The sequence below is a fragment of the Polypterus senegalus genome, chromosome 8, assembly GCF_016835505.1.
Source record: "Polypterus senegalus isolate Bchr_013 chromosome 8, ASM1683550v1, whole genome shotgun sequence".
Classification (NCBI taxonomy): domain Eukaryota; kingdom Metazoa; phylum Chordata; class Cladistia; order Polypteriformes; family Polypteridae; genus Polypterus; species Polypterus senegalus.
In genome coordinates this window covers 86,220,990-86,248,706 of record NC_053161.1, presented here as the reverse complement: position 1 = coordinate 86,248,706, position 27,717 = coordinate 86,220,990, and the positions used below count along the sequence as shown (strand labels likewise).

At 36.2% G+C, this 27,717-nt stretch overlaps 1 protein-coding gene across 1 annotated transcript in view; it reads right to left on the bottom strand.

Moving 5' to 3' along the window:
* col7a1l (collagen type VII alpha 1-like) overlaps window positions 1-27,717 on the bottom strand; it is a 326,774-nt gene that overhangs the window by 281,414 nt on the left and 17,643 nt on the right. Inside the window, exon 2 of the mRNA XM_039762163.1 lies at window positions 9,477-9,605. Coding sequence (XP_039618097.1) covers window positions 9,477-9,552 — 76 coding nt within the window. The 5' untranslated portion in view covers window positions 9,553-9,605. The remainder of the gene's footprint in view (window positions 1-9,476; window positions 9,606-27,717) is intronic.

Below are 27,717 nucleotides of genomic sequence, written 5' to 3'. Positions count from 1 at the left end.
CAGACCCCACACCACTCCACTGATAATTTGGACCATAGCAGTTACCAGTGAGCAAGCACATACACCAAGTTATACTTAAAGCTTTAAAACGTTTTATTCACAAAGGAAAAATGTGAGTCATTTTAATGTACAGTTCCACAGTGTAATGGAAAATAGAAAACTAGACCAACCAACAAAAAATCCAAATGCAGTATCCAAGAGAGAAGGTTGAAATATCCACTAAAGTGGAAAAATATCACTTGCTTCAAACAATTGAGAGACAAAATCTTATTTAATTAAATATCAAACTCCAAATACATATGTCTTTCCATATTAAATAAGGTTAGAGAGTGAAATAATAAGAATGAATAAAGCAAAAAAGTGAAATTCATCTTTTTACATCAATCTAGAAACAACTACAGTAAGACCTTTAACCACAAATTCCTTCCTGTAGTGATGTCATACTCAAAACAATGATTTGAAACTGCTTTGATCCATATGAAGCACAGTGTTTCAAATCACTGGTCCTATCTGAAGTCCATGCTGAAATGACAAAGTCATGTGGTAACAATGAACACGTCTTAATTATGTCACACTGTTTAGAAATGTTAAATGTTTCAGATGTTTTGCTTGGATTCAGCTCAGGAAAAATGAAGCACTGTGGTAAGGTGCGTTGAGGTCCAAAGTTTTTCCAAAAAAAAAAAAAACAGAAAGGCAGCACAGACCCCGTGAGTGTAGATGTGTGAGTGAAAACCCTCATGGTCGTGGAGATTCTTGATAAGGGATTTTGCTAATTGTGTTTAATGCAGCTACCCTTCATCAAGGCTTCACAGGCAATTGGGTGCTCACTGGGGATAAAAGGGGTCTAAGTGAGACAGTAAGTGAGAACTGAAGAAAGAGAAACTCAGACAGACAGAGCAGTGATATTGTATAAACACCTAAAGCATCCATTGCTCTGGTTTGGCTTTTACCTTAGCTATCCCTCATCAGCAGCCTTTCATCTAAAATGCAAGTTTCTAATTTATTTGACAAATTGAAGCTTTAGCAACACACTTTTTGTTTGTATATTGCAAGTAAACATAAGTGCAACCTAAGGCAAGTAAAACTATAAACATTTTAAACTAAATTCCCAGGTTAACTGTAATGGGTGTAGGACAGGCTGACATTGTCCATTTTGCTGTGCTTGGAACACAAGTTATGGCTTAAAAAGCCATTGCCAGATACTTATAATATATCAGTTTCTACTTTTCCAAACTGGATCTCTCTTTGGAATGCGGTGTCTGTGTCGTATCTGATAAAATCAAACACAGGCCAAATGAAATGTTAGAGATTTCTTGTCTTTTGTGTTGAATCTTATTGTCAATTGTCTATATTGTATTTATATACATATATGAATATATACAGTATATATTGTCAAACACGTGTGAATAGAGAACAGCTTCAAAGCTTATTACCTAATGATTCCACCCCAAGTGGAAGGTTGGCACTATCATTTGTCATCTCTTGTCTTCTTTCACCCTTAGAGTAGGGGATCAGCATTTCGAAGAGCCCTGGCATAATTTTTACTTCTGGGTACTTGGACTTAAATAGGATGCCACTACCAGAAGACTTCAGTCGAAAAACCTGCATCTGAGCAGATGTTTCCTCAGAGCTCTGGCTGCTATTTTTGATATTTACTAACTATTTCAGAATCTTCCAATTATACATGGCTTCACCAACTAGTGCCGTAACACCTTATCATTGTTTTTGCCTTTTTTCTTACGATGTATATACTTGCATATATCCATCTCTATTATCCTTGTGTTATAAATATATTGTATTTTTCTGTTTATTGCAATAAGTATATTTGGGTTTTTTGTTAAAAATAGTTTATCACCATGCTTAACCACAACAAAGAAAGTGAAAGTGTTTAATGTAGACTTTTATCGAATTACGAACCTCATTCATAAATTGTACAGATCCCTTTATATTTCTGCCATTCCAGCTGGAAAGTACAACAGAGATCCCTTACTCTACTTTTAATTAAAAAAATTAAGATGTCCACACAGGGTGGACAAATTATATATATTAATTTGGTGACCCTGTGTGGACATCTTAATTGTTTTAATTAATTACTGGCATTGCCAAAGGCAAAACTGATAATTAATTGACTGAGTGATCCCTTAGCATCTTCCTACAAGGATGTCATTCCTTCTCACACTTGTACATAATTTTTTGAGATCATTCACTTATTTTAGTAGCATCTACTTCAAACATTATCAAAACCATCCCTTCTGTTCTTACTGTATTAGGTATACAGTAATCCCTCCTCGATCGCGGGGGTTGCGTTCCAGACCCCCCCGCGATAGGTGAAAATCCGCAAAGTAGAAACCATATGTTTGTATGGTTATTTTTATATATTTTAAGCCCTTATAAACTCTCCCACACTGTTAACATTATTAGAGCCCTCTAGACATGAAATAACACCCTTTAGTCAAAAGTATAAACTGTGCTCCATGACAAGACAGAGATGGCAGTTCTTTCTCACAATTAAAAGAATGCAAGCATATCTTCTCTTCAAAGGAGCGCCGTCAGGAGCAGAGCATGTCAGAGAGAGAGAGCAAGATAAAAGCAAACAATCAAAAAATCAATACGTGCTTTTAAGTATGCCGAAGCACCGCGATATAGCTGCATTTTGTAGAGAAGCGTCCGTATCCTCTAGGCAAACAGCCTCTGTGCAAACAGCCCCCTCTGTCAGGGGCAGAGAATGTCAGAGAGGGTGACAGAGAGAGAAAAGCAAACAATCAAGCACCGCGTGGGAAGCATATCATTGAGGAGTTTTAGTTAATATGTAATACATGCTCTGATTGGGTAGCTTCTAAGACATCCGCCAATAGCGTCCCTTGTATGAAATCAACTGGGCAAACAAACTGGGGAAGCATGTACCATAAAATAAAAGACACATTGCCCGCAGAAATCCACGAACCAGCGTAAAATCTGTGATATATATTTAGATATGCTTACATTTAAAATCACAGATAGAGTGAAGCCGTGAAAATCGAAGCGCGATATAGCGAGGGATTACTTTATTTTAGCTAAGGTTCAGGTTCAAATTTATTCTCATGTATACATAGTAAAATTAAGTTGTTACTTGCATGCTTACATTAGTAACAGGAGTAATTTATTAAACACAGACAACAAAAGCAACACAGACAGTGAATACAAAGTAATTAATTTAATGTAACCTCCAATGATATACAGTATACAAGAAACTCTCATGCAGTTATTAGTATAAGAGACTGAAGAGCAGCACCATGACCTACAGGATCAGTAATTTGCAAGTAACCTTAGATCACAATTTCATGTGGCAAATTAATCAGTAACATGATTGTGAAGAAATAACTGCCTCCAGATCTAGTGGTGCAAGTGCTCTTGGTGGTGCACCTTTTGCCAGAATGGTGGAGGGAGAAAAATGACTATGCAAGATGGCTCAGGTATCTAGTACTGTTTGCCTTTATAAGACAACACATGATATACATTATATGACCTTGGCAGAAGGGAGTATTGCAAGATCAAAAAGAAAGTTATCAAAATTATAGTTCTATTTTTTTTTTTTTTTTGCTTTTTATGTTGGGGCCGGGGATTTAGGGAATTTATGAAAAATTGTTGCCTGTTGGTGTTGTGATCCAGTAAGCATTTATTGCATTAGGTATGTGTCAGTTTGCCTTTTTAGTTAATATTTGCACGTTGGAATATGACATTGGTGCAATGAATAGAGACTAATCATGGATTAGACAAGAATTGGCATGATTACAAAAGTGGGATGTCGCTACATGTTAAGTATATCATGGGAGTAGGGACAAGTATTACATTAAAATAACATTTTATGAAATGTTAACGCCTATTTGCAATAACAGGGTATCTTTCTGTCTCCAGGCCAGGAATTGCACTCTGATTGCTGTCACGCATTTTTCTACTGTCTGTGTAAAGTTTCCACTTGAGACCACTCGGAGAGAAAGAAAACACATAAACCCCAACTACAAAAAGCTTATACCCCCAATTTAACCACACCTGAGATGAATTATAAAATCTATATAACATTTTTATCAAAAATATTGACAATAAGAAGTTAAAGAAAACTAGAATAGAGAACAAGAAACCCCAAAATAAACCTTAAGAAGTTAATATATTTATGTTAAACTTGGAAACATCAGGATGCTGTGACTTTTTGCAATTTATTTACAGCTTATTTCTGGTTCTGATATTGAGATGCATATTCTTATAGAGATTTTTGACACTGAAAAATCTCATGAAATAATCAACACTTTGTTTTAGAATTCCTTTTCAATTTTGGGCTGCTTTCCACACCCATTTTGTTTTTCATTTCAGCTGTGCAATTTTGTCAGGATTTGCCTATTATGGGACTTGGCTTCAGAACTTGTGAAGCAGGACACAACAGAATAAAAGGGTCATTCTAGGTTCACTAGCTTCAGTTCCTTATGAGATTTAATTTTATTGATTGTAAAGTGTAGGAAAAAATGAATTGCTTTACTACTCAGAGAGAAAGCCAGGACAGAACAAATGCTGTATTGGCAGAAGAAGCCTCTGTGACCAGCTGGCATAAATTAATGGAGGGTCCACCAGAAGCTGAAGTTGGTTTGGAAACCGTACCTGAATGGGACGCCCACAATATGGAAGACAGGGGAGAGCAGTAATTCCTGCCTGTTGTCTCTCCCCATATGCTTAGATGGCAGCAATCCTGGATATTGGTACCAATTCAGACACCTGCAGGTAATGCTGGGAATTTTAGTAGTAGTTCAGCCCTGCTGGGGTCCAGAGTTACCATGAGTGGGTGCTGCAGGGAGTTACACTTCCTGTTTTTTTGGGCTTCTGTATGACCTAGAAGGGCTTCCAATGGGCCAGACCCTGACACCAGAAGTACTCCCAGATATTGCATAAAAAGAATCGCACAGTCTTGTCCAGGTGAGTCAGAACTGGAAAGAAAGAAGGCAACACTTGATTGGAGGGGAGCAGTGTGGTAGAGACAGGAGAGGAGAGAGAGAGGGGAAAAGAAACAACTTGTTTTTGATTTTGTTTACGAAGTATCAATGTAATAAATTCCCTTTATTTGAACCCAGGATTGCATTGGTATATTCGTGTTTGGGATTTGGGGCTCACTTACACCTCATAGCCTTCACAAAAGCTTGCATTTCATAAAGGAAGTTACAATTTAGTCAGAAACAAAATGGTATATTTTATCAGTTCAGCCCAAATATTCCTCCTCTACCCATCTAGAAAGCAATAAAAAAGAATCAGCTTGAATCAACCACAGATACTGAGGCATCCAAAGGTTAACAACAGTCCATTATGATTAATTTACTGAGGAAAAACTTTGATAAACCCCTAACATTTTCTAAACACTTTTTGCACTGTTTTTTTATGATTTTATTCTTCCAGTAATGCAAAATGAGATGCATGTTAACAGTGTACATTCCCAAAACATGTGACCAAAAAGACACATTTTCTTGTGACTTGAATACATTTTAAGAAGCCTGAGTCAAGAAAGATGTATGTGAGATATAAGTTTGTGTTAAATTTGAGTGCATTTTAACAACAGTTACTTGGAAACCTAACTGAAAGGTTACATCCCCATGCTGCCTCAAATTAAACAGAGTTGGACCCTTCTGTAGTCACTGGTATATACTAAAGATACAACAAATATGTTTATTATAACTGGATAGCATTTTTTCTTCAGTAGATACTGGTTAGGAAAATTGACCAGGTAACTTTAAACAAAGATAAAAAATGTAAAAACAAGGTCTTTGATTGATCTTCTAGAGCTGAATTTCTTCAGAGACCTTATTTGGTAGTCAAATTCAAATCAGATCTTTCACCATTTGCACCTGGATTTACAATTTGCATTAAATAGAAACTGTGAGATCTGAAGCTGCCCTGCTTAACAACCACATATTAAGTACAATGTCTAATCTCTTTAGATTTTGGCCTGATAATTGTATCTTTCATCAGAAATTAAAATCGGTTCAGACAGAGCGATTTTAATGATAATATTCATCAAATGGGTTGTGAAATTCTAAGGAGTTTTTACCTTTACTGAGATGCAAATGTCACAAACTGAAAGCAAATACAGCTCAAATATATAATGATATATGACGTTCCTTGGCCACAGTTTTTGATGAAAAATTTGAATACTTTAATATAGAGAGATGGATGTCATTAGTGACTCTAAAGAGATTTGAAATGTCTGGCAACCTCTCAAAATGATAACACTTGTTCCAATTATGAGTCATTGTGTTGACATTTAAAACATGATACCTTACTGTTAATTAAACCATTGCAGATCCTTATTTAATTATTTCATAAATGAAAAAGCAAACACAATTCCAAGTTTACCAGTAGGTATGACCTTACTGTATTTAATTACTAGTACTATGTACTTTGTTTATATTCAAAAGATGAAAATTAAAATAAGAATACTTTTTATTTAGTAAACAGTCTATCTAATGTGAAATCAAAACCATCAACTATAACAATGCCTTAAATTAGCAGCAATAATTTTTAATAAGATTGCAGATTCAGCTACTAGCCTCCAGAACATATTTCACATGGATCACATTTTGCTTATTTATGTTTACCCCAGGAATATTGTATTAATACAAAAACATCACATTCTGTTTATAAGGTCTAACACAAAACCAAAACCCCTGAATCTTAGACACAATTTAGTATAGTGCTCACTGTTGTCAAAATTAATTTTATAAATTCATTCAGGTTGACCACTATTGTCAAAGATAATATTAAAGTAACTATTGTCGGATGCTTAATAAATGACAATCCTGTTCCTTACAGGGATTTATTACAGTATTAAAATGACATTGTTAACCTAATATTTAAAGGACTGTTGTTATAGAGCTTATGGTTCTGAAAAGAAAAGCCTGATCTCTGCTGGTTTTCAGCACTGACTATAGAATAGGCAACAATGTAAGATTTTCAAATGTTTCAATTGATAGTCTTTCAAAGGGCCTTACAACTTATCTGAGAATAGTCCTATTTAAATGTTTATTCTATACATAATAAGTCAAATCTTATATCAATCCTAAACTTCAGAGAACTAATGTAAACAAGCAACACTATATGACCAAAAGTTTGACACCTGACCATCACACCTATATGAGCTTGTTGGACATCCATTTCCAGAACCATGGGTATTAATATGTAGTTGGCCGCACATTTACAGTAATAACAGCTTCCAATCTTCTGGGAAGGCTTTCCACAAGGTTTTGGAGTGGCTCTGTGAACATTTGTCCCCATACAGCCAAAAGAGCATGTGTCAGGTCAGCTACTGATGCTGGATGAAATGGCACAATCAGCATTCCAATTCATCCCAAATGTGTTCCATAGGGTTGAGTTCAGAGTTATGTGCAGGTCACCTGAGTTCCCCCATACTAAACTTGTCAAACCATGTCTTTTTGGATGTGGCTTTTTGCATGGGGTACAGTTATGCTGGAACAGAAAAGGGTCTTCCCTAAAATGTTGCCTCAAGGTTGGAAGAGCAGAATTGTCTAAAATGTCTTTGTATGCGGTAGTATTAACAGGACACTTCACTGGAACCAAGTGGCTGAGGTCAAACCCTAAAAACAGCCGCAGACCATTTTATTTCCTCCACCAAACTTTACAGTTGGCGGTTCACCGACAAAAGCGCGATAGACATATGTGCTCCGACAAAACCGCGACCGACAAATGAGCGCCGACAAACCCGCTAACTGGTTTTTGACAAATGCGCGCCAACAAAATCACCACGACAAAATCATGAGAGAGGCCAAGAGAGTGGGATGCCCTTGCTGCAATTCTTCCTACACATGCAGGGGTGCGATCTTAAGGACTATCTGCATGCCGTGCTGATGGCATGCCGCGTCTCATAATATTGACTTCTAAAATAAACATTATTATATATGCTTTAAACTAGTAATTCATATTTAATGAAACTTTCGCGATTTTGTCGGCGCGACTTTGACGGCACATGTCTATCGCTCAAATGTCGGGTCACACAGTTGGCAGTTAACAAGGAATTTTACTCCTGGCATCTGCCAAACCAAGAATTCATCCATAAAACTGCCAGATAGTAAAGAGTGGCTTATTACTCAAGAGAATATGTTTCCAGTGTTCCAGAGTCCATTGGTGGTGTGCTTTGTGCCACTCCAGCCGATGCTTGGCATTACACATAGTGATCTCAGGTGCTTCTGTGCAGCTGCTCTGCCATGGTAACCTAATTCATGAAGCTCCCAAAGCACAATTCTTTTGCTAATGTTGCTTCCAAAGCCAAATCGGAACTCTGTTGTGAGTAATGCAACAAAGGATAGACAATTTTTATGTGCAATGCGTTTCAGCACTTGCCCTCCCTGTTTGTGACTTTGCTTGGCATACCAGTTTGGGACTGAGCTACTATTGCTTCTAGATGTTTCTTTGTCATAATCACAGCACTTAAAGTTAACATGAACAGATCTAGCAGAGCAGAAACTTTATATACTGACTTGTGGTAGAGGTGACATTGTATGACAGTGCCACATGTAAAGTCACTGAGCTCTTTAGCACTAGAATTACCAGAGCCTACAAAAAAATTCATAGATCCAGCCCACCTTAAATCTCATCGCACCTCTCTGTCAGTGTCTTTTGTCCTGTAAATGCGCCGATAAAGACAAGCAGCCTGCTATTTCATCCCCCTACTGCCGCAGAACGTGCACAAAGTTCTCCCAGGCTTCACACATTATAAAGTTTATGCCAACATTTTGTCATTTACTACTAAAATATGAAAAACGTTTCTGTTTTAACAATGTGTTTACACAGATTATTGTAGAAGTGGAACACACATGAAATGCATGTGTTCCAAATAACGATCTATTATTTACACTTCGCTCCCAGATAATCAAGGCATGAGCTGGGAGAACTTTGGGCATGTTCTGTGGCGGTGGGGGGATGGAATAGCAGACTACTTGCTGCTTGTCTTTATCGGCACATTTACAGGACAAAAGACGCTGAAGGAGAGGAGCGAAAGGATTTAAGGTGGTCCGGATCTAAGAGTTTTTTCGTAGGCTCTCATAATTCTAGTGTTAATACAATGCATTCTACTGCAAATATTTGTTAAAGAAGATTGCTTGGCTATGTGTTTAATTTTATGCACCCATTAACAATAGGTGTGGCAGAAACACGTGAACTCAATCATTTAGAGGGGTGTCCACTTACTTTTGGCCAAATATTGTATAATCAGTGATGTGAGATGTCATGTCACTCCTTGTCAAAAGTCCTCACTACACGCTGAATTTTGTAGCTCCAAGGATTCATCATTTAGACAGGTATTTAGACACAGCAATAATTCACTTGAGAAGCATTTAATATTTTTTAGGGAACATCCCTGAAATGTTTTTGTTTACATCAACTGCATAGTATATACTAAATAAATTACATTATCCTACAGTATATACTGATAATTAATTTTCACTTACCTTCTACTTGAGCAAATGCCCTCCATTGCATACACAAACATGACAGTATCACAGCCCATAAGTGATGAAAATCCATGCTCTTTTGGCAGTCTAATTCTTCCTTTAGTAATGTTCTTTTTTATCCTCAACCTAAAAATAAATTTCAATTAATATATGTAAAACATCCATAACAAATTGATATTATATTACAATGATATTATGTTTAAAAATATAAAAAAAATATTTGTTCCAGTTTGAAAGTTAAAATATGGAAAGAGTACAGAATGCATTTTATTATGTGTGTCCATAGCAAGCAGTTAGACTTAATCCTTGTGTGACCGTTAACTAATAAATTAAAAAATGTAGAGGTTGTTTTTAAACATTTACTGTCATTGTGAGGCAAAGTTTCTGTTAGGTTAGGTTAGGTCAAGGAAGGATTTGAGAGAGAGGAAATTTTATAAATCAGCAATAGGAAAATTAAAGAATATAGGATAGAGTAAGAGACATGAAATGTTTTTGAAATACAGTATAGAGATGTGCAGTATTGGAACTAAAGTTCTGCTTTTGCTCCTACACTCTTACATTACATGGACTTCTCTGGACAACAATAAGTAGTAGTGACCTTGCAATGTAAATGGCAATTGAATATCCAATTTACCAAAAAGTTAACATCTGCTTGCATCTCTTCATTTTTCTTTCCCATAAAAAATGTTTTTATGTATTGTTTATTTCCTTTACTGCTTCAAAATATGTAGAAATATTATATCTGTTTTGCATGGATGTGTTCTGTAAGTCATTACAACTATGGCAAATTAAATTATAAACCTACTTGCAGACTTGAAATGATGTTTAGCATATTTACATTTTTCAGCCAGAAATCCATTTTCCAATATGTTTAATGGCAACAGGTATTGTGCTAACATATTTTGGATACTTGGTCTGAAAGGCAGTGGAGGATTGGATGAATAGATACAAATGGTAAAGATGGAGGCCATGAGGCCTAAAGAATACCCAGGTCCATTGAGAGTGACAAAAAAAAATTGAGGAGCAACATGCTATCCTAGATAAATCTGTAAAATGCCTAGAACACTGATGTTGTTGATGATGATGTAATAATTTAGTTTAGTGTTGTGGGAACCAAAACCAAATGTAAAAACAATGTACAAAAGGTGGCAACGTAATTTGAATCATATTCATCACAGTACTTTCACAAAACCACAGAGAATGACATTTTAGAGACAATTATCAACAATGCATCACAATTATGCAAATACTACACAGAAAGCACCCCAAGTGGGGAAACCACTAGTATCCAAATTTATGAAACAGAAATGAAAAAATGCATTTTCATTGAATGAATACTTTCTATATAAATGTATAGATTTCTAAAAAAGTGTGTATGAATTTATTTTAAAGCAAAGAGAATGGTATTGCAGTGGTAGGCTACCTACAGTGTTCAGTAGGGCCAGCAGACACACACATAGATAGATAAATAGATAGATAGACAGATAGATGGGGAGAATCAAGCTATCTATCTATCTATCTATCTATCTATCTATCTATCTATCTATCTATCTATCTGAGTGACAGTCAGCTTTAGCACTGTTTTTTCTAAGTGGAATTTTAAAAATGACTACCTGTGATTAACAGGAGGTTTGGCATTCTGAAAGAAGGAGCTGATCAATGAGAGCTTGTGTGATAGGAAACTCTGGGAGGTTGCATCAAGCAGAAGGAACCAACATGTTAAAGGACAGGTTGAAAAGAAGGTGAGCAGCCAAAGGGAGCCAAGTGAGTCTGCATGCAAACGCACCAACCACCGCCGTGGAAAATGAGCCGGTATTGCTGTTAAACAACGCCCACTCAAGTCCCAGAGCTTGGATTCCCGATGCCTGTGAGTCGTCTATGACCCATCTTCTCCTGCTCAGGACCCCATCCCTGGTTCATGTGCGCTGGACACCGGATTTAATTTCTCCATTTCAAGGAGGCATCAGTCTTCTTCTCTGTGCTTTCGGGGAGTAAACGCTGCTAATCTTCACACGCTCACCCATGCTCATCCCACAGCGAGCTCTTCTACTTCTATTAAGGCTGCTCTCTTGAACGTGAGATTAGTGTCTAATAAAACTTTAATTCTGTAAGACTTTATTATCTCAAATAATCTGGATTTCTTTTTCATCACTGAGGCCTGGATTGTAAATGGTGACTCTTCATGTTTTACTGACTTGGTACCATCAGGTTATTCATTTTTAAACTCTCCTCTGCTGACTCGTCGTGGTGGGGGCATTGCAACTGTTTTTAAAAGTATGTGTCAGAGCCTTACAAGGGGTCCGCTTAGTAGCTTCACACTGCAACTTTTCAAAGTGTGCAGCTCCCCTTCTTTGTTGTTTGCTGTGGTTTATAGACCTCCTTTAATTAATGATATCTTCATTTCTGAATTCTCTGATCTCCTGGCTGATATCACCCTCTCCCATGACAAAGTATTTATTGTTGTTGATTTTAACATTCACGTTTGTTGTCAATCGAAACCTTTGGTTAATGACTTTTTATCACTATTGGACTCATTTGATTTTATCCCGCATATTAATATGCCAACTCACTCTCTCGGTCACACCCTTGATCTCTTACTTACATGTGATATTTCAGTTAATAATATTGATATTTTCTTTTACTGATCACTTTTATATAATGATGAATTTGAATGTTACTGTTGATGTTCCTACTACTAATTGTGCTCCACGCTGCTCTCGCTTTTTAAATTCTTCTATTATATCCGATTTTAAAACCATATTCTCTAGTCTTGATGTGCATGTCCAATATGATGGTATTGATGATTCTGTCTTAGAATTTAATTCTTCCTGTAAAACGACTTTAGACTCAATTGCTCCACTCAAGATATACTGTAATAAGGGAAGACCTGCTCCCTGGCTAAATTAAACTATGCAATCGCTGCACCGTGCCTGTCGAACTGCGGAACAGCATTTGAAAAAAGATGGACTGATTGTTTCTAAACAGATTTTTAGGACTTCTCTATTCAACTTCCAGGTTGCAGTTAAGAAAACTAAACATGATTTCTTGGCTGATTTAGTATCCTGTCATTCTAAGAATCCTAGGGTTTTATTTAATTCAATTAATGCGGCCATTTCACCCTCATTCTGTGATGGGATTAAATAGCACTGCTCTTTCATGTGAGCAGTTTCTTTCATTCTTTGTCAGTAAAATTGATAAAATCTGATGTGGCATTGTTCCAACTGGCTATGAACTTCCTACTGTTAATCATGGTATTGTCTTGGAATCTTTTGATCTTGTCTCACTTTCACAGTTAAAAAGAACTATTGACACCCTTAAACCAGCTCACAGTCCTCTTGACATTGTACCACCACGCCTCGTAATGGAAGCCTTTGATGTTTTGGGTCCACCTTTACTAGCCATTATCAATGTTTCTATTAGTGAGGGAGTTGTGTCCTCATTTTTTAAACATGCTGCAGTACGTCCCTGTCTAAAAAAGGCAGAATTAGATCATGTAGTTTTAGCCAATTTCCCAAGTGCCATTTCTGGCTAATTATTAGAAAGAATTATTTATAATAAATTGGTTGATCACCTTAACGCCAATAATTTATTTGAGATCATTACTAATCTGGCTGTAAGCGTTATCATGGTGTTGAGATGGTCCTCCTGAAAGTATTCAATGACATCTCTATTATTACTGACTCAGCTGACGAGGCAGTCCTTCTCCTCCGTGACCTGTCCGCTGGCTTTGATACTATTGACCATGAGATATTGCTGTTGTGGCTTGAACATCTTGTTGGACTTAAAGAGGTGGCTCTTAACTGGTTCAGGTGATATCTAACTGGTAGACACTTTTCAGTTACTTTAAATTCCTCTTTTTCGTATACTGCTCCTCTTAAATGTGGTGTTCCACAGGGATCCATTTTGGATCCTATTTTGTTCTCTATATACCTTCACCATATTGGAGCTATTTTTAGGAAATTTTACATTTCTTTTCACTGCTATTCTGATGATACGCATGTTTATATTCCTGTCTGCAACCCTGCAATAAATCAACTGCACAACTGTCTTTCTGAACTAAGATCCTGGATGGCTAATAATTTTCTTGATCTGAATCAAAATAAAATGGAGGTGCTTATAGTGGGTCCATCAGCTAAAGCCCAAATTGGTTTTGGACTTCTCGGCTCTTTCTCTGTCTTTTGCAAACCTCAAGTCTGCAATCTTGGTGTTATCTTTGACAGTAACCTCTCTTTTGAGAAACAGATTAACTCTGTAGTCAAGAGTTGCTTTTTCCAGCTTCGTCTATTAGGTAAGATCAAGCCTTTTTTATCTTCTGGGGATCATGAGAAAGCTACTCATGCTTTTATCTTTTCTCGCCTTGATTACTGAAACTCGCTGTATTCTGGGATTAGCAAATCCCTGAGACGCAGGGTACAATTGGCCCAGAATGCTGCCACTCGCTTTCTGGTTTGGGGCAAGAAAGTCTGTTTCTGTTTCTCCAATATTAGCTTCTTTACACTGGCTGCCTGTCGGTTTTCGAATTGATTTTAAAATCTTGTTGCTGGTTTTTAAATCTTTACATGGGCTTGCTCCCGCCTATTTATCTGAATTGTGTGTTTTACACCAGCCATCTAGAGTGCTTAGATCTTCTGGTCAGTTGTCTCTTGTTGTCCCTCGTACTAAGCGTAAAACTAAGGGGGACAGAGCTTTTACAGCTGCTGCTCCTTGGCTGTGGAACTCTTTACCTCATTACATAAAGGAGTTGTCTACAATTGAACTGTTTAAAACAAGATTAAAGACTCATTTCTATTCACTTGCATTCCGTGACCTTCAGTAATACTGATAGTTTCGTCATTGTGTTTATGTAACATTACTTCTATTTATTATTTATTTTGTTTATGTTTATTTTATTTCTATTTATGTTATTTATATTAATTGCATGTTTTTTTATTCTATTATTGTAAAGCACTTTGGCCACAGCATTCCTATGTTGTTTTAAATGTGCTATATAAATAAATTTGACATTGTGTTGAAGATGAGTAGATGTCAGGAGTCAAGAACATAAAGAAACCTCATATTGGAGAGGAGATGGTCACTTATTTGCAGGTGTGTGGCAGAGTATGACCTGAAATTGTCATAAATAGTGATGAAACTGATATTCGGACTTTGGCACCATTGACACGGCAAGAAAGGGTTTTCGCCTCTGGAACTCGTTTTCTGTATTAATCATGCATGTTATTTAGCATTTTAAATAAAGTTCCCTAGTGTAAAAAAAGTAATAAACTCATTTCCTGATTTGTTTAGACATTTTGTTTATCCATGAGACACATGTTGTTTTTCTAGTAGTATTATGCATGGTTTGCCAATTATATTGATAATCTTGGGGAGAGCAGTTCTAAAGATTCTTCCACAGTGTTTGGAGCATGAATATCCTCCAGCTCCTCTGTATGAATTAAGAAAAAAGAAATGATGGCTTCTAGATAATGGCAAAGGCATGAATGTCTATGTTTTCCTGTCAAGAATACACAGTAATATGCACAACGTCAGTGTAAAGTGGCTGTAGGGACCAGTATTCCTTGTTTTCCGATCAAAAATACCTTTAAAAAAAAATCTTTGCAGTGAGTTTGCCATTTCACGATTGTTAAATTTCATGCAAAATAAATTTTAGAGTCAATTTCAGAAAACTATGCAAAATAAAACTTGGTTGTTTTGCTTGTCAGCAGTCATGTTGTTATCTTTTGTTATTGTTAGCCTCTTTTATTGTATGTCAGAGCTTAAAGCTGAAAGCATGTCATTAAGTTTTAGAAAGAACTCCACAGTCCTCCAGAAATTATTGCATCTTGATAAAAATGTTAAATGTTTTTAGGATTATATATTAATATTTTAACCCTGCCATAATATATCACTACATTCTTAAACCCAGTTATTCCAATTAAGGGTTGAGAAGGCCAGACAGCATTAGTTGGAAAGCAGAAACCAGACTAGACAGGGTGTCATTCTGTTGTAAGGCCTACTAATACACACATACACACACACACACAGACTCACACTTGCCTAATATAGAATTTCAAATTAACAATGTGTATCAATGAGGGAAACAGAAGTACTTGGAGGAAGACCCTTGTAGATACAGGAAGACTATCACTCAGTTGTTAGTTATACTTAATCTTTTTTTCAATAGATTCCCTTAATTTTCCCAGTCTCACTGTAAAAAATTATACAGTACTATCCATTCACAGAATGATTCTGTATGTAATCAAGTCTCCATTTAAATCCTGAATGCCTGTATGTGGCATACAGTACTATTTGGTATTTAAAATGATGAAATTAATATGCTTCACAGCAAGTACTGAAAACCTCAAATTTTAGGCGTACGTTTTTTGTTTTCTTTTCAACTATTTTCTTAATCAGTGGAATACTTTGATATTATTTTAATGTCAAGCACATTTGTTCTGACTCACTGTCATTTCTTTTCTTTTTTTTTTGGCTATTATAGAATTTATGGTAATACATTAGAATAGGGACTCTTTCTGATTGCATCTATTAGTCACTTACTGCTCATTAACGCAAATAAAGCTTTTGTTAAGGTACGGTTACGTGGCAGTAACTAAAATTCCACCAAAAAAGTATCTTTCTTAACATGTTCCTGAATGTATGCTTGGTATTCATAAGATTTGTCTGATTTAATTTAAAATGTTCATTTTCTTTTCAAAATGATTTTTATTGACTACATGATATAATTCTAAAAATCAACAGCAGTTAAACAAGGAATTATTGAGGGAAGTCCCAGCAACCCATGCTTTCTGTCTCTCTTTTTTCCAGGAATGCCAATCCATGACTGCACTCAGATTTTTTACCCCAAACAGTCTTTATTTATTCATGTACTCTAATGACTAAAATCATAATTACTGGATAGGACTGTTACTAATATTTACCACTTATTTTTATGACCTCAATAGCAAAGTTATTATGCAGATATTTAATTTTAGAAAGCCTTGCAATGCATATCCTCAGGGGAGTAGTTAGCTTTCATTTTGAATAAGCTACTTTTTCTCAGCCTTTTTTAGAAGTGCTAAATAATGAACAAAGAAAGAAAGAAATCAAAAAGCAAGAAACTATTTTTACTTTTTCTGTTTTTGGAAAATATATTTTTGGTGTGCAAAGAGAAACTGTAACTAGTTGACCTGACACTTTAACAAAAGACAATTTCAAGTAATCGTCATGAGGAATCATTTAATTAACATGTATTTGCATGAATAATCCACAGTACACCTTAATAACAATAACACTGTCTATGGTCATTACAATTTATATTTCACATCTTTCGTCTTTTTGTCTCATTCATTATATGTGGCTCAGTGAGTTTTACTGTAAACTGCTGACGGTTATATACCATCATGTAAGACTTATTTATGATCATTTGTTTTAACTAGGTGTTACGTTATTTTGAAGAAGCAAAGCTGAATTAATTTCCTTTGATTCTTAGCTGAGCTACAGTGGCTTCATATCTAATTACAGCACTTGGATAATTAATGTTAATGTCAATGTATTCATTTTCATAAAGGAGCCATTATTACAATGTCACAGCAGGTCTTAACATTTTGTCTCTGATGAGCTTTAGACTAGCAGGGCAGATTACAGCCTGAGAAAATAGCAGTAACTGAAAAATATAGGGAGATCATCAAATGTTGGTGTCCTTTGATTCCCATTGCCTAATATTTTTCTGAGCAGTTAGTTTACGTATTTTGTCTATGATGACAAAAAATTATTATTAGGGTACTACATAAATACACTGTAAGTATATATATATATTGGTGCTAGGCAACTGAATGCGTTATTATCACGTTAACACATTGATGAATTGACGGCGACAATAATTTAATCATGCATTAACACAGTTTTTGTTATTATTATTATAATTTTGAAAGCAATCGATAGAGATCAGTGATCTTCTTGTTACATCACTTTTCGATACGCTTTTGCTAGAAGGAAAGTTAGCTTTGTTATATGCTATATATATATATATACTGTGTAATAATAATACTCCGATCTTCACCCTGTAAAATAAATGAACCAGCTATTGTTGTGCAACGTCAAAGGCTTTATCTCAGGCACTGACATCTGAGTTTTTATCCCCATAGCAGGATGCAAATATTAGTACACTTGACGAGCCCCAATAAGTGTGAAACACATGTTGTGTACTTTTTTAATTATTTGGCAGGTACTGTGTAACATGATTAATTTTGTTAATGTATCATGCTATATATATATATATATATATATATATATATATATATATATATATATATATTGTGACAGATGGCAAGGGTCCATGACCAGCTAGGACGCCCCTTCGTTATATGCTCAGAGGGAGCAGCCATGGATGGTTCAGTACCTCCCCCAGGACACAAGATGGCCACCCCCCTAGGTTGGAGCAGTGCCTCGGTTTCCCACAAGGCTCCATGGGAATTGGAGTTGGGGGCAGCCCTGTTGGGTCCCACAAGCGCCACCGGGGGGGCTGCAGCTGGAACTCCCTCGACCTTGTGGGCAGTGTTTTCACCACATCCAGAAGCGCAGCTGGAACTCTGCAATCAAGCATCTGACACACTTCTGGGTGAATTATAAAAGGGGCCAGCAGCCACCACTCGAGGAGCCAGAATCGGGAGGAGGAGGATGAGATTGCCTAGGAGGAGTGGTGGAGGAAGAAAAGAGTGCTTTGTGCTGTGTTTTATTTGGTATATTTGTGCTAGGGACTGTGTTGGGCCTGTGGGGATTACGGGGAAGACATGCCACACAGGTAAAGAAAAATAAATTGTTTATTTATTTTACATGTGACTCTGTGTCCAGTCTGTGTCGGGCCAGGCACCTTTTCACAATATATATTGTGTCAAGTGGCTGGGGGCGGTACCCAGCCGGGATGCCCAGAAGGACCGGAAGAGGGACTATGCCTCCTCCAGACCACGAGAGGGCAGCCACCCTGGTTGGTATGGGGACCACGGGAACAGAGTATGGAAGCTCTACCATATAGGGGCCTGTGATCACCACCAAGGGGCGCCCAGATGCCTGAGAAGCCCTGGACATCAGCACTTTCACCACACCCAAAGGAGCTGGGGGATGGAATACCAGGGACACCTGGAGTACTTCCTGGTGATCAGCTGGCACTTCTGCCACACCAGGAAGTGCTGGCAGAAGTTTATCGGGAGACACAAGGAGTACGTCTGGGTGAACATAAAAGGGGCCGCCTCCTTCTAATCGTCAGCTGGAAAGCCAATGTGACAGAGGCCTGGACTGAGGGTGATTGGTGTGGGAGCACTGGGTTGTGCGTGGCATTCATTGATGTAAATAAAGTGTGTGTGGTGACTTTAACGATGTCTGTTTGTCTGTGTCCGGGCTACTTCCCACTATATATAGTGTTTTTTCCTAGGCTTCGGTAATTCTAGTGCTAAGTCGCCTTGTCTGTCAAATATGTAAATTTAAACAGCAGCAAAAGATGCTTAATTTTAATATGGAGTAATAAAGTCTGTTAAATCTGCTTTTGCGGTAACACATGGAGCATTTTCTTTTACTCTCACCTGTCTCCTGTAACCTAGCTCTGGAAATAGAATTTAAAATACGGCTGAAAGGACAGATTAATTATCTGTGACTACTTTAAATGAGTACTGCCAGTAAGAAGCCATTAACACCACTTGCAGTCAATCCTAAAGTCGGCACCATCATTACAAGGCTACCTCAGGAGGTCCTGGACTCACCAGGCCCTAGTATCATCTTTTAATTCTTCAGGAATTTTACTCTGTTGTTGGAATGACCGAATAGCTAGGAAACACTGAGTACTTTTGGTGTAACTATTAAATTAAAATGACAGCATAGCACTAATTATGTCCTTACAGAACATAAAAATGGAAAAGGACTATGGCTGAAAAATGTCAGTCTACCCAATATGTTTCCTTTTCCTCTGGTATGTAATTTCCTTCACCTAAACTTGATTGAGGTCCCTTGCAGTTCCTGGTTACCAACCTTTGCTTCTAGATTGGTTCTGTTTTTGCAAGTGTAGCTCTCCTGTAAATAAATCCTTTTGCTATCTTCACAGCACCCTTCTTTTTTTCTGTCAGTAAAATTTTGCCATTTGAGAAACTGTTCACAGCAAACAAAAAATATATATTTTCTAAATTAATTTGTTTGTTAGTGGAAACACATATAAATGAAGCCAATTGCCTAAATCAATTATAAACAAAATTGGTGCAGTGCATGACACAATATTGGACACCATATTTGGTGTCTGCCGGGTGAATTGTTTTATGTGTAATTTTTTGTGTTTTCTCAAGGGATGCCAGTACATACTTTGAGGATGAATGTTCGCTTAAGGATTTCCTAATGCAAGTGCTGCTGTACATTGTGTACCTAGGGCTGTTCCCTGCTATGCATCCATTACTTCAATGATAGACTTCAACCACCCATGAACCTGACTGAGAAAAATAAAAGTATATAAGATGGAAGGACTGAACTACCAGCAGAAAAACTGGTACTGTATACAGAGAAACTCTGAATAACTGCACTGCTAAAAATCAACCAGCGTACTGAAACGTAAACCAGGATAAGTGTAAATGTAGAAATGCACATTTGGATGAAACTTTCTGACACACTTTCTAACATATTCCATGTGTTAAATGTATGCTGTATCTTCATTAAAATCATATAAGAATCTTCTGGATATCCAGAGCTGAAGGACAGACAATGCAGGTCAACACAAGACTGTGCCGGATAAATAATGTTCATGCTGTTCTTCACCAAATAAAAGAAAAAGAGCTTATGTCAAAGAGATGCATTTTGTGAATACTAGGATAAACATGCTTTTTGACTCTTTTTTTCAATGCTTTTTTAAATGAATAATTTTTGAAACCAAAACACAAGTCAAATTTATAAACTATAAATGATAAAAACATTTTGAAAATTACCTTTTAAGAAAATACAAGTAAATGCAGGCTGCACCGCACAGCTCATTTATTCATATCTGCCATATTATTGTAAAATATTAGAAGTTGAAACATCACAGTTGATGGTGTGTATCTAATGGGTGCAGCACATACCATGCTTATAGTTTTCATTGAGGTACAGTGCCCATTATTGTTTTTGGCAATTTAAATAAACTTTTTCTTCAGGGTTTAAATATAATCATTTAAATTCTACAAAAGTTGTTCGGTGCAACCACTGTAAATCCAGTTACATTTTGAATGCAAGACAAGGTATAAACCTGGCATATTACAAATTGTGTTTATGTATTTAATGATAAAGTGAATGCACATCCTGGGTTCATATTTGATCACATGCTTTCCCCTGTCAGTTTTTCTCCTAGTATTATAGTTTGTAGTCCATTATCCAGAATTCTATAGGCTCGTCTACCTGCATATCTCTGAGTTTACCCCTTAACAGGGATTGCTAGAAGACACTGGAGAAATCAAAAAAACATGATTCTCACAGTGTTGCCAGCTTTGTCCAGGTGAAAATAAGCCTTGTGAAGCAGATAGACAATTGCATCCTCCAGTCCAAACATAAGTCATGAAATCCATCATTGCCTGCAGTGCCTAGTTATGTTGTTGACATTCACAAAGCGACAAGATCTAGAAACTACAGCTATAAAAAGTTTGAGAAGTTGTCTGAATTGAAATTGTGTAAAGTGTGCTACTGGCCTAAATTAGTGCGTTCTGCTATGGATTAGTGTCCCATCCACAAGTAGCTCCATTATCCATCCTTGCTATGTTTGCCAACAAAGTAGCTTCAGCACCCCAGTAGTCTATAATTAACTTACAGGGTTTTGAAAATGAAAGGATAGATTAATTACTTGAAGTCACTTTGGATAAGGGTATGTGCTAAACAAATGTAAATGTACAGTATTTTTGATTCAGCAGTCATTATATTCATATTGGGCATCAGTTTACACAATTAAGCAAACGTATCAAAAATGTGGGCTCCTTTATATTTTATTTATACATTCTTGTAAGATAAATAAAATAATCTTGTGTTTAAAAAATAAATTTCCTACTCTCTTCATTATCCAGTAAAGCTGAACAAAAATAATTATTGCATTTACTAAGAAGGCAGATGAATTATTATAGAAAATTAATATTAAAGGCTACAGTTGACTAAATGCTTTTGGTTTTTTTATTATTAACAGAGTTAATCACTGCTATACCTCTGAATTAAGTTTCATTAACACCAGCGGGTACCCTTACTGTATATAAATTTGCAAAATTTTCTAATATTAACATTTGACTAATCATTAATTAAACACATCAAATTGGTCCTGGACCAGAAAATTAAGATCATTAAAATGAAATACTGCTCATATTCTGATATGAAAATGAAATTAGATTTGTCTTCCAAAATAAAAAATCTGAGCTTTGTTCAAATGGCGTTCAGCATTAAGTGGCTTTTATGAGAGTATAATTCCCCACAATATTAAGTAACTGTGTCTGCATAGTCTTCTCTCAATAATTATTCTCTTTATATAACACGTGTATTTACTCAAAAACACTATTCATGCCAGCTAGTCTTCCCATAGTGGATTTGCAAACAAAACATTTTTATTGGACATACTGTATATTGTAATTTAATGGTAAATTTAGTCAGTATTGTGCCACAGAGAAGAGAGGGGTTTTGATCATAAATTAAATCATGATCCCATAAGTAAATTTTCCTATAAATATAACATCTATTCATTCAAGAGCATTTGGTGAAATGGCATTAAAATTCTTGTAACCTCCAACACTAATATAAGATATGTAGTGACTTATCCTGACGTCAACCCAATATAATGCAAAGACAGGGGAGGGACAATGATTATGGCAAGTTTTGTCCTGGGCTTCAAAAAAACAGAGAAAAGCTAATACTTGGCCAATAAGGGTAAGGCAGCAAGCACCTTAAATATGACCTGAACACCTTAGTCACATAATTAAGGGGAAGGGATTAGTGCAATATTATAGACAGTCCAAAAAATATAGGAGATAAATAAGGAAACAAGCAAAAATGTAAAAAAAAAAAGACTCTTTACACATCATTTACATAAAGACATACTGTACAGTTCTTTTAGATCAAGACTTGCCTTTACAGTTCTGTGAATGTCTTGCTTACTTACAGGTATCCATATCAAGAGATTCAGTAGCATATGCAACAAAGGGCAGCACTGTTTGATTATACTTTCTAAAGGCAAATATTCAGAGTTTATATTTTAATAGTTTAATCCATGCACATACAGTATGTTGCACTTTTGCCCAAATTTGTGTAGTAAGGCAAATAAATGGTCTTGTCACCCTTGAGAAATCACTCAGGTCCCTGTCCCTTTCTGTTTCATGTCCTGGCTGGTCATGATCTAATGACTACTGAATCAATGTTCAGCATCAACATTTTTTTATGTTTTACAAAGAATACAACATAATATTTCTTATATACCTTGCTTATTTCTTGTTTAATCCCATTCTACATTAGTATTTTATGCAATTGCATTTCAAAGATTTTTTGTTTCTTTCTTTTATACGAGGTGGGATCCAAAAGTTCCCAGAGTGCATTTATTCTGCAGCCAGAAGGGTTTGGTTATATCAATCGCCACTAGATAGCAGTTCAAGTTGTCCTTGACAGCTGTTATCACGTGTTATAACATCAGCGCAGTGGTTTTTCAAGTCGCAGTTCTCGTTTAAACTTCCGTTGTGTCTGTGAAGGGTTTTTCGTGAAAATGAGTGATTTGAAAGAGCAAAGAGTGTGTGTTAAATTCTGTTTTAAACTGGGAAAAACAGCAAAAGAAAGCCATGAAATGCTGCAACAAGCTTTTGGCGATGATGCAATGGGTAAATCCCAGGCCTATGAATGGTTCAGATGGTTCAAAGAGGGCTGAATGTCCATTGAAGATGACGAATGTTCAGGACAGCCGTCCTCCGTAAGAAATCATGAAAACATTGCTCACGTCTGCGAAAAAAGTCTTGAAAATCGTCGACAGACCATCAGTGATCTGCGTGAATCGTTAGGTTTGTCATTTGGAAGTTGTCAGAGAATTCTAACGGAGGATCTGGGAATGCATCGAATTGCTGCAAAATTTGTTCCACGGTTGTTGACTGAAGAACAAAAACAACAGCGAGTTCAAGTTTGCACGGAGCTGAAAGGCCAATGTGAAGCTGACCTGAATTTCACTTCAAACATCGTAACGGGGGACGAATCATGGGTTTATGGGTATGACCCTGAAACGAAACAGCAGTCATCCCAATGGAAATCTCCATTGTCCCCAAGACCCAAAAAAGCTCGACAAGTTCACGGCAACACCAAGTCAATGCTCATTTGCTTCTTTGATGTGAAGGGTGACATCCACAAGGAATTTGTGCCACAAGGACAGACGGAGAATAGAGCATTCTACAGGGATGTTCTAAGGCATTTGCGAAATTGAATTTGCCGAACATGTCCTCAGATGTGGGCTGACAAGTAATTTCTTTTGCATCACAACGATGCACCAGTTCACACATCTCTGATTGTGCGCGAAATTTTGGCTTCTACAAAGTTTACTGCCATTCCCCACCTTCCGTACTCCCCTGATTTAGCGCCGTCTGATTTTTTTTTATTTCCTAAGATAAAGATGAGGCTCAAGGGATGCAGATTTGAGACAGTGGAGGAGATCCAATCAGTAACAATCGACGTCTTGAACACACTGACAAAAAACGACTTCCAGAGGTGCTTCAAAAGGTTGAAATCTCGCTGGGATTGGTGTATCAACTCAGCGGGTGACTATTTTTGAAGGAACTGTTTACCATTAATTGTTATTTGGTGTGTATGCTTTTAAATAAATGCATTCCGGTAACTTTTGGATCGCACCTTGTATGTCAAAATCCTATTACCCTTTTTCCATTTTCATATTAAGAATATTGTGACTTTAATGTTTTTTGCTCTGTTTCTCATGTCAGTCAGTCAGTCATTTGTTAACCCGCTGTGTCCTGAACAGGGTTGCAGAGATATGGTAAATATATTTGAGTTTGTGGTGGCAGTCTTTTTAATTTTGTGTTGTCACACACGTGCGCATGGGAGGTAGCTAAAGGGCTTGGGTAAGGACAGTTCTGAGACATACCGGGATGTGGCAGAGTGCACTGACTCTTTTTCTCCCTTGCCTGCAGACCATTCATGGTAGATTAGTGGTAGTGTTTAAAATGTAAAGATTCCTGGATAAGAGGAGAATTGTAAAAAATAATAATTCCACTGTGCCGGCAAGTCTTAAAAAAAAGGGAAGCAGATTGTACAGGTGAGGAAGTGTTGCACTAAAGAAAAAAGAATGTTGTCTACAATGAGAGTAGAGAAACCTCCATTGGTTAGACAAGTTTTGGTCATTGATAAAATGTGAAATTATCAAGTCTTTCTCAGACATTTTGGTTACTGTTGGAGGTAATCTATCTAAAGTAGGAGGTAATACACATTTAAAATCTACGCCTAATTTGAGTTTATGACTACCCAGGGATTAAAGAGAAAACTTTTAACTATGAGTTAAGTATGTATATGTTAGCCAAGATTAATTTAGCTTTGTTAATTTTTCCAACCATTATAATACAACATTCCGGCTCCAAGATTACATCAGGAGTTGCAGATACGGTTGCTTTATAAATCATTATCATTATTTCTCTAGTGTTCATATCAGAGGGACAGTGAAATACCTGACCAACCAAAATCCAATCCCTCTTCAGCCCAAATCTGTTATGATTATGGTTTGATTTTATTATATATTACTTGTTTTATTTCTCTTTTTGTAGCATTGATTCTTGAGGCATTTAATTTTGGCTTTACAGTATTTGGTTTAGATTTTTATTTTCATGTTATTTCTTTTTAGCAATGCTTCATACTCATCACCTGAACTGTAAGTGCCATTGGATCTCGGAGTTATTCCTTAGTAGATAAAATGTCCTCGTGGTTCTCGGTAATTTAGCTTATAAAACAAGTGGAGAGGTTTGTTTCAGCATCTTGACTCTGTCTTTCTTTTCTAGATGATTTCTTTTGATTCACCCCTTTAACTTAATGCTGAGATTCTTTTGTCTTCCAGGTTTTCTGACTTTTGCCTGTCTGACACTACTTTGGTGCTTGTATGTTTATTTCTTGGTTCAATTTCAAGCTCATAATAACCTTTGTGTACCTGGGAGTACACACACAAAATTGATCTTGTTTAAAAGAGTCTCCTGCACAAAAGCTATTATTAATTTTAGTTTGCTAAGATGAAAAGCTTGTCTTTCCTTTTGAGGAATGTGATTAATGTGAAATTATATTTGCAGAAAAACAAAAACTGGTCGTTTTGCACATCACTAGTCTTCCTCTGTAAATTAGACATAAATTTTATATATTTTATATTAAGTCAAATAAAAGGAAGTAAAGTATGGAATAATTGTACTATATTTTTAACATTTCAAGAAATTGATTTGCTTTACATTTCCATAAATTATTACTATAAATCAACTATTAATCAACAATTATTAATTTAAATACAACAACAGACACTTAAAGCTGTTCAATAATGCATTAACTATTTACCAACATGTAAGGAACATTGGCAATACCCTAAATATTAACATATATTAGATATTAAATACTACTAATTCCCTCATATGAGTAATTAAATACTATTAATCTCCTCAAGGACCACGAATAGTTGCTAATTAGCATGAGCCCTCTTAACCTGCTTAACTTAAAATGAAATTTAACTATTAGTGTCACTTAAACATAAAAGCTACATTACTAGAACGTTGATAATACATGAATGCATTATTAATATCTGACAGGCTATAAAATGTAAATGTAGCAAAATTACATGATGGTCATTAAAAGCTGATTATGACATTTCACATATTAGAATGAAAACTAATTATAAAAATACTGAACACATTCATAACATTTTAATAGTGAGTAAAAAAAGAAGGAAAAGTCCATTACCAAAATTAATTACAGATATTTAAATATATTTGTACATTTTCTTCTTCTTACATTTTTCCCCTTTAACTTTACATTATAATTCACATCAATCCTTTCTTTGCTATAGATATTATCAATATTTATCTTTGTCTGTGATAGGTTTGAAATAGTTTTGGCAAAAGTGTGTATTTTTAGGTGCATCGTACATGTACAGTATAGGGTGGTCCAGATCTAATTATGCAATTTTCAGTACGCTATAACTTATTATGTTTATTAATAGAAAATCACCCGAAAAATCCCGGATCATTGAGAAGTGTGCAAACTGACGACATGAAGAATGACTCTTCACGCCAAACTGGAATTGTCCCCTCATAAATCAAAGTCATCCAGACTATCTGGATCTGCATAGTTAGATCTGGAGCACCCTGTACAGTAAGCAGAACCTCAAACCAGAAATCTCAAGGACTGTTTCTGTTAAGTGCTCTTGTGACCATACAATCACCACGTATGTGACTGATAGCACTTTGAGCTACTGTTTGTATGAAAATGTGCTATATAAATAAATGTTGTTGTTGTATGCATTAGACAAAAAAACCTGCGCTAATTCAAGGAACAGTTGAGTGAAGTGAGTTGTCACAACCCACACCTTTACAATCAAACATTAGAAGCATACAGAGTTAGCCAAATGTGCACAAATTCATGACGAGAAAAAACCCAGACCCCAAGAAAAGATGAAAATTTCTACTAACAGAATGGAAATATTTAAGAGATGTAAAGGCAAAGAAAAATCTTTGGTTGAAAAGCTGGGGGAATTTGCAACCACACAATGTTGCACACTGAATATGTACTATAAACATATCAGGGTGTGCATCCTTTGCACGTGACTATGTTTAATGCAGCTGTCTGTGTCTGAGTATAAGTGGGACAGATCAGACCCCAACAACTACTTGACACACTCAGTTTCTGCTTGAAATAAAAATATATACTATATATAGATAATACATTTTGTATTACATTTTATTGATTTAACAATGAAGGCCTTAGAAATAAGTTTAACCGGTGAACTCTTTCAATTTACTGGTTTTCCTTAATGGCATCTTTCAGGATTTTAGTGAATTCTGACGTGCACTTAGTGACATTTCGATACTCAATCCCCCAAAGATCCTAACAATTCTTGATTTTTTGTGTTTAGCCCAATCATGTTCATCAGTTTATTGTCCCAGGAGCACCTTACATATGGTGTGCATAGAGAAGTTGTGTTACTGTTGCCCTCTGTTCAGTGTACCACATCAGCATGTATTTCACATAATCAAACTGGGTGCAGTTCACATTTGCTTCACAT